The 8,624-nt window shown below is 29.8% G+C and overlaps 1 protein-coding gene across 2 annotated transcripts; it reads right to left on the bottom strand.

The window, feature by feature from the left end:
• Positions 1-2,481: 2,481 nt before the first annotated feature.
• Positions 2,482-7,268, bottom strand: LOC131632717 (uncharacterized). 2 transcript variants are annotated; one of them, XM_058903455.1, is made up of 9 exons: positions 7,034-7,268; positions 6,661-6,745; positions 6,334-6,408; positions 6,195-6,231; positions 5,290-5,373; positions 5,107-5,167; positions 4,869-4,975; positions 4,363-4,428; positions 2,482-2,882 (listed from the first exon to the last, which is right to left on the bottom strand). In XM_058903455.1, the coding sequence occupies exons 1-9, from the start codon at positions 7,095-7,097 to the stop codon at positions 2,781-2,783; spliced, it is 681 nt and encodes a 226-aa protein (XP_058759438.1). In that variant the 5' UTR covers positions 7,098-7,268; the 3' UTR covers positions 2,482-2,780. The 2 variants fall into 2 exon arrangements, with proteins under 2 accessions (XP_058759438.1, XP_058759432.1); XM_058903449.1 differs by having other exon boundaries at positions 7,028-7,266.
• Positions 7,269-8,624: the final 1,356 nt, after the last annotated feature.

Here is an 8,624-nt window from a genome sequence, read left to right as displayed (position 1 = left end):
CAACAAGATATGATTTGTTTCAATTTAAATTTTCATTTAAATCGGAATAAATTTTTTCCAACTGACAAACAAATTACTTAATCATATTGTTAAATCAATAACAGTAAAATCTTCAACAAATCTTCTATAGAACATGCTCCAAAATGTAATAGTCTGACTTGTTAAGCAAAGGCTTAGATATCATACCACATGCTCTGACATTGTGTCCAGCATGTGTCACTTTTGCAGTTCCTTACAACTTAAGTAAGCTAGATCAACTTGAACACTTTGAACACTTCTCCATATTTTTGTTTTGTGAAATACAGTCAATCCAAAGTACTGATTCACAAAGAACTTCAATCGATCTCCCGCTTTGCCAAATTGTGACAAAATGATTCTTCAAGATATATCACTTTGTTCAACTCTTCAAGATATATGAATTATGATGATTATAGACTATCTTTCTTATAAGAAGAATTCAAATATTAATCTAACAATCAACAAAAAATAACAGGTATAAATATGAAATTGAAAGACCCCCATTTTTATGATAAACTTATCATCCATTTTTTTCCTTTAGTAGGCCTAGTATTCTCGACAATTGCAATAGCTTTTTTATTTCTTCATGTTCAAAAAAAAAGATTTTTAAATACAATTTTTTCAAAAAATTGAAATTTCAACCAAGTATGTTTTGATTTTCAATAATATATATTTATGTTATAGAATATCAAAATTAATTTTTCAATTTAAAAAAATAAATATAAATTAATAATATTTTGAAAAATATTTTTATAAAAATTATTTTTGAAAATAAAATATATATATATATATATATATATATATATATATATATATATATATATATATATATATATATATATATATATATATATATTAAACTAAAACATACAGACCACCAGAGATCTACAGTTTTGAAAGCATGCACTCAATTCAAATCGGAGAAGGTTTCGGTGACTTTGATTTCACATAACTTTGATAACTTTGGTTAAAAAATATTCTCTCACATCAATTAAATATAAATTAATAATTCATTTATCTCAAAATGTTAACTAAAGTCACCAAGTCATGGCTACAGGAAAGTCACTGAAGCCATTCCCATTCAAAGGAGAAGGTTTCGGTGACTTTGATTTCACATAACTTTGATAACTTTGGTTAAAAAATATTCTCTCACATCAATTAAATATAAATTAATAATTCATTTATCTCAAAATGTTAACTAAAGTCACCAAGTCATGGCTACAGGAAAGTCACTGAAGCCATTCCCATTCAAAGGAGAAGGTTTCGGTGACTTTGATTTCACATAACTTTGATAACTTTGGTTAAAAAATATTCTCTCACATCAATTAAATATAAATTAATAATTCATTTATCTCAAAATGTTAACTAAAGTCACCAAGTCATGGCTACAGGAAAGTCACTGAAGCCATTCCCATTATGGCATGCTTATATTAGAGTACTACAGAAATTGTTAGTTGACAAATAATAGGTAGAATTTAGAAGAAGTTTAAACAAACAAAACACAACAAAAGAAAATGGTTGAAACAGCCATTTGTAAAACTAGCAATCATACAAATGTTCAACAAACAAGTGAAATAGGGGAGTCTTAGTACAGTCTGACATTGTCATTGAATAATAACTCATAAAATTCAAAAGTTTAAAAGATAAACTTGATATAGTGAAAATAAAAAGGATGTAAGGCAGGCGATTTTCGTTTATCGCCTGTGATTTATATTCTTTTATTTCCCCTTATACGCGCAAATTAAATACTAAATCTATGGAATAAATAAATAAAAATAATAAAGGGATAACTTGTGCACTTAAGGAATAAAAAACATAGATTTTAATATTTCAAATGAGTGATCTAAATTATTTTTAAAAAGGTAAAGCGAATTTCGCCTATATTAAAAGAGGTATTGTATATTTAACCCAAATAAAAATTAGGACTAACTATGCCACGCTTTAGGCTATGTTTGAGAGTTTGGAAGGAAGGGGAGGGAAAGGCTTCCGAAAACGAATTTTGAAAAAAATATAGAAAAATATTTGCCATTTTTTGAAAAAATAATTTTGTTTAAAATGATAAAAAAAGTCATTATCATTATAAAAATTTTAATTTTCAAAATAGTAAAACAACTTAAAAGATATTTAGAAAATTGAAGTAAACCCTCCTTCAATACAATTTTTGAATTCCCCCATTTTATGAGGTTTATGGTATTATGAATAAAACCAAATCCTCCAAAACCCTCCTACCCAAAATCCTTTTATTCTTTTCACCCAATTCTTTCTATTTTTCAAAACTCTCCCCTCCCCTCCCCTCCCCTCCCCTCCCCTCCAAACTCTCAAACATAGCCATAAACTTAAACTTGAAGGTTTTAACAGATAATGACAAAAGGGGAACTTCAGTGCTTTAAACTTTAAGGCTTTAACAGATAATGACAAAAGGGGAAAAAGAACTTTAGTTGATATACCTTTAGACGGACCAAAGACACATTGTAGAAAGTTTGACTACAGAAATTGTTAACATACACAAAAGATGTGAAAAAAATGGCATAACTAAACAAAAATTGCTCAAAAACAAAATCTCCGGCCTATAAACTCAAGCATCGAGATAGCTTTGACAGTTGACACTATATTGAAGTGTTGTTACACATATGATCAATCATAACAAAATTTGCAGAAAACTGCAAACAGATTACTCAACAGCCATATACAATTGTAACCGCTTCAAACAGAATTCTAGATCGGAGTTTGAGTAAATTCAAACTGAAACTCGGAGGTGATAACTATATTTCTTTTTCTTTTCCTTTCAACCATTCAACAAAATTGTCGACGATCACTGGCCAGGCTTGACTGGAATCATATTTTTGTAGGTCTGTAAAGCTTACCTGGCAGCAATAAAATGTTAACATTTTTCCTGAGTTCTACTTTTTGAATTGAAGAGCACAATAACATCACCAATTAAATTACTTTCCTAAAGTGCACAACTTATGCAAAACAGTAATACACATTATAGATAATTAGAGACATGTTTCACCACAGCAGAGACATATCATAAATATGCAGATAAGAGAGCACATGAGTTAGCAACAACAACAAAAGTCTTATTCCACTGAGTGGAATCAGCAACATAGATCAAACGCCAAAATAATACTCTCATAAATCATATATCTAGTTAAACCATTGACCATCAAGTCTTTCTTTATAGTTTCTACCAAATGAGTTATATTTATTAGAGCTCGAATCATTAATGCTCAATCAAGTGTTGCTCAATTAACTAAAGAACAAGCTCAGCCTTAACTTAGACCGTGACTTGAATAACAAAAATGTTCATATTAGATAACAAAATGAGTGTAAAAAAAGAAAGTGATAAAATGGGTATAAATAATAAATATTAATAATAATAAACTATATATTTCAGTTACCATGTAAATCATTCTATCTAAGGAACAATTATCCCTTTAACCTTCTTTCTCTTTTTAGTTTTTTACTATATACAAAATACACAAAATTAATGCATTTATAATTCTTTGAGAAGAGAAGTAATAAAGGGCGAGCTAAACAAGCTAAACTCAAGTTTCATTTTTGTAAACAAGTCAACGCCAAGCTTTAAAGTTGACTTGTTTAAATAAGAGTGTTGTGTGGGGGGGATTTCTCTTTCCTTTTTTCACAACATGTTAAGCCAAACATTCAACTTGACTTATTTTTCCCATACAAATTTTATTGAAGTGTAAATAATTTAAAAATATATGAATATTTTGAGCTTATTTTACGATTGAAAAAGTTAGATTTTAGACCTAACTGGATCCCTAAAAACTAACAAAAGAAACATGTAAGGAGGGGATCATCTAGATTTTATAAGCTTTGAAGAGTCCTTTTCTCAAACCTATGTGTAACTTGGGTTTTTTCAAACACCAGCAATATTGTGTTTCGTACTGTGGCTAATTAACAAGTCTAAGATAAGCTTTGATACTATTTTAGGTTTTGGACCTTTTAGAGGAAAAAATACGGTAAACTCTAAATTCACAAATCACAATTTTTGTATAAGTAAACCACACATAATAAGCAAAATAAGGTGAATTACACTTATTATGCATCTTCCATTAAACAACATATAATATAATCCTAGTCATCATCAAATCCAATAACAAAACGAAAGGAAATGTGAACAAACACTTCTCTTCCTAGAAAGAAGTTTACTCTAGCGGATTAGACTATCAATTTTACAGTAAGTCATAGTTTTGCCAAAAATTAATTATTAACTCAGACTCAGTGGACCATAATCAGATAAAAGTGCAACCAGAAGTGAAAAATGTACAAGATATAAAATATTCCAAGAAAGGGTAAGATTAAAAAAATGAGTGTTACCTCTTTAAAAAACCGATAAAAACTTATCCAGTGATCCCTGCTTAGCGCTCTGTAGTCATTTTGGATCTGCCAAGAAAAACCCAACCATCAGAAAACAGTTATATGAATATGGTTTAAAAATTAAAATTCTTTAATTAAAACTTTCTGCCCAAACAACACAATTTTCGAGTGCATAATACACAGGGTAGTTGGAAAATTTTCTTCCATCACTTGATTTCATAGTAGATACATTCGAAAGAAAAATATTTCAAGGAGGTAACCAACTTTGTATCATGAACAACACAATAAACAAAACAATATGCATACGAATGGCCACGAGTATGGAAAATAACTAATACAAGAAAATAACAAATTGACATTCTTCATAATCTAACATGTTTGTGCTGGACATCAGTGAATGCCTCTGTTGTTCCCAATTACATACAACTCAAAAGATCATTCACAGAGCTGAGCAGCATAAAGTTGCAACAGAGGATTCAACAAAATAAATACAAACACCTACTCACCTTTAGATACTCTGTTAGTAAATTGACTTGAGAAGGGAATTCAGATCCCAGAATAATAGTTAACAGCTCACATATGGTCTCAATATCTATGCTCCTTTGCTTATCCTCTGGAAGTATTAAACAATGTTCAAACAGATTCATATAGTGACAAACAAAAACATCAAGGCGGAAATATAATTGTAGATCACAACAAATCTGGATTATAGTTGTAAAATAAATCCACCAATACTAAGCTTACCTGTGAGGCAGTATTGAAATGCATAGGAATAAAAATCCTCAAAGCATTCTGGACCCGTCACCTACCCGAGACACAAGGGAAATAAATTGCATCAAAAACCTTCTTAAGGACATCCGTAATAAATGGCTAGTCTCAACAAGAACACGGTGACTTAATTATTTTAAAGCCGAGAAAGGAAGAAACCTCTTTCTTCAGTCCATTTATTGCTTTTTTTAATTTTGGGAGTGTGTCAGCCCCTAAAGATTTGAGACCTTTTCGCCATTCGTCCTATTCAGAGAAAGAAAGAACTGTGAGCAGGACATATCGAAAACCAAGTATTTTACACAATATCAAGTTACCGATTTCACTTATATCGATTATGCTGTTAACTACTAATAAATTAAATTAACAAATGAGAAATGGAACCACTCCTCATCTTGGACTCACACATGCAGACACACACAGTTTAACCCATTGCATGCCAAAATCACTCTTACACCATTGAATAACTTTTCACTGCTTAAAAGATTTAGAGCTGGATTCAGAGTTCATGGATACAAAATTACTCAGTACTTCATCAATATAAATCAAGATTAACTTGATATATACTTATAAATTATATGAAAACAAGAATCATTTGATTAGAACATTACAATTATACAATATTCCAAGACTTAGCCAAAAATATCCATGCCAGTGGAATAATAGGTGGTAATAGTTCAACAGTCAGATCAATAAAAAGCACTCTGTGTGTGTGTGTCTGTATGAATATATACAATAAAACATATAAGTATTAGGCAATGCAATCCATGATAAGCATGAAAATGATCACATTTGAGCAGTATTGTCAATTGCGGAACAAAGAAAATAGCAATTTGTTCAAAATCCGCTATGCTTCAAGGCTATATCGCCACAATAGTCCAGTTTTGACAATGCAATTTGTTCAAATTTCACTATGCCGTAACACCGCAATTTGGCAACACTGCGTATGCGTGTGTTTCATGGAAAAGAAAATGGGAATAAATAGTGCATGCATGCTTGTACATCTCAATATTTTAAGTGCTATATTACTAAAAAAAAGATTGTGCAACAATATTTTCTCTACCAACCTTAGAAAAATAACCCTGCTTTTCGGCTTTCAGTTTCCTGATAAGAAAGACATCAATTACAACCAATCAAATATCAATTAAAGGTAAAAGAGAAAAGAAAAAGAAAAAAAAAAAAAAAGAAGCACAGTCAAATATCTACCAAGCAAGTATCAGCATTCTAACATCGGTATGGTCCACATTAACATCTTTACAAAGTGCTTCAATCCCATCTGGGCTGGCCAACAAAACAAAAAAGTATAAAGAATTGCAACAACAACAACAACAGTCACATAAGCATAACAAATTACCAATAAAAAACAGAATGCCACAATTTCAAATCTTGAAATTTAAAGTGTCTGGCAATTTAATATTTTGTATATTTTGGACAAGGTATTAAATAACCTTGTCCAAAATATTTCGGTCGACACAAGTGTTACATAACCTTAGTGTGAATTAACCATAATAATAATAATAACAACATACTTACTCAATCAAACCCATTGATTTATTTGCATACAACCCAAACAGGTTATCTATTCGTTCAAATTGCTTTGTAGTTGTTCTCTTCGGCTCTGAATAATAATAATAATAGCAAGAAATCAAAGAACTAATCAATTATTACTCCAAAGAAATCGAAATAAAACACAATCAGCATAATAAAAAAAACGATTCCATTACAATATCAATACATAATACTAGATCAAGCAAGATCGAAATTCTTGAAATTCATCACAAGAAAATCATAATCGCGAAATCAAGATTAATTGAATTAAATTAATAAGTGGTTATCGTGATTGTTTCTGATTGGTGATAACGAAAACCAATGAGAAAAGAGGAAACAAGAAAGTAAGAACCGGTACGAATAGAAGAATCGACGTCAGAAGAAGTGATTGGTGGGACCGCTTTTCGTTTGGGACGAGGCATCTTGGTCGCGGAGTGAAAAATTGATAATCGAACAATGTTGAATCGATGAGTGTTGATGCGCAGAAAGAAGAAACCCTAATCAGTGAAGATGGTGATATGAAGAGGAGGAAGGAGAATCGATGAGTTTGTAGAAATTAGAATGAAGGTTTAGCTGGGGTTTTATTTGCTTTGCCGTTGGTTTTTTTTTTCAATTGCCCCCTGATAATAATTATTTATTATAATAGATTTGTTTTGTGAAATTTTATTTTCTTTTATTCTATTCACTTAACAAACCCGAGAATACGCACATATTCTGAAATGGTATACACATTTGTTTATAAAATATTTAAATAAAAGATTTAAAAAATATTTAAATTATTAATAAATTTTTCTTATAAAAAAATATCTAAATCAATATTAAATTTTTTTAGTTATATTAATTTTGGATCATAAATATTTGAATTATAAATATCATCTTTCGTATATAAAAATATTTAAATCAATAATAATTTGTTCTCGTATACAAATATTATTTATGTTTAGGTATCATTTACAAAAATATTTGAATCAATAGTAAATAATTGTATATAAAAATATTTAGATCAATAATAGATTTTTTTTGTATACAAATATTATTTATGTTTAGGTATCATTTACAAAAATAACTGGATCAATATTAAATTTTTGTATACAAAAATATTTAGATTAATAATAGATTTTTTCCATATATCATTTTTGGATCATAAATACCATCTTTCGTATATCAAAATATTTAGATCAATAATAGTTTTTTTTCCCATATACAAATATTATTTATATTTAAGTATCATTTACAAAAATATTTAGATCAATAATAGATTTTTTCCGTACATAAAAATAACACCGTTTATAAAAATACATGGATCAAATATATTTTATCTTGTACACAAATTTTTTTTTGTAGACATCATTTATAAAAATATTTAGATTAATAATAGAATTTGACTTTGATCCAAAACAAACATTTAACACATAATTAGACTAATAACATATATTTTAGAAACTAATTTACTTATGGATTAAAAAAAGAGAATAATAATCATGCACCGAAAATGTATAATTATTTTACACATGCAAAAAGTAAATTTTGGACACAAAATACCCTCAAAATAGTACAATTTAGTTGCAAAAGTACAATTTAGTAGGGATGGACAATCGGACACCATCCGAAGAAATCCGACCGAACCCGATCGTGTTTTCGTCAACGGATCGGACAACTTCGGTTTGCGGGTATGTTTGTGGCAATTGATTGGATACTGTTGGGTGAAGACGATCGGATTCGGGGATGAATTTGGGACCCGTCAGAATCCGGAACCGACCGAAAATACTAGTATATTCTGAATTTGGGCCTGATACTAGTTAGAACCAACTTGGCCCAAGTTAAGTGTGATATTCATAAGAGTTGTATTTGGGATTAGGGTTAACTTTGTCTCCGAGCTTCCTCACTTCCTCGCCGCTCTGCCTCCACGACTTTTCATCCTTCACCGTTCACCATCATCCTCTCATCGT

Source organism: Vicia villosa, linkage group LG1, assembly GCF_029867415.1.
Source record: "Vicia villosa cultivar HV-30 ecotype Madison, WI linkage group LG1, Vvil1.0, whole genome shotgun sequence".
NCBI classification, from domain to species: domain Eukaryota; kingdom Viridiplantae; phylum Streptophyta; class Magnoliopsida; order Fabales; family Fabaceae; genus Vicia; species Vicia villosa.
The sequence above is the reverse complement of the archived record's forward strand: the minus strand, read 5'-3'. Positions and strand labels throughout refer to the sequence as shown.

Coding starts and splice junctions, on each gene's coding strand:
- LOC131632717 (XM_058903449.1), bottom strand. CDS start 7,097: ATGCCTCGTCCCAAACGAAAAGCGGTCCCACCAATCACTTCTTCTGAC. Junction 6,409..6,660: donor AAATCAATGGGTTTGATTGA/GTAAGTATGTTG, acceptor TTTGTTGGCCAG/CCCAGATGGGATTGAAGCAC. Junction 5,374..6,194: donor AGCAGGGTTATTTTTCTAAG/GTTGGTAGAGAA, acceptor TTCTCTGAATAG/GACGAATGGCGAAAAGGTCT.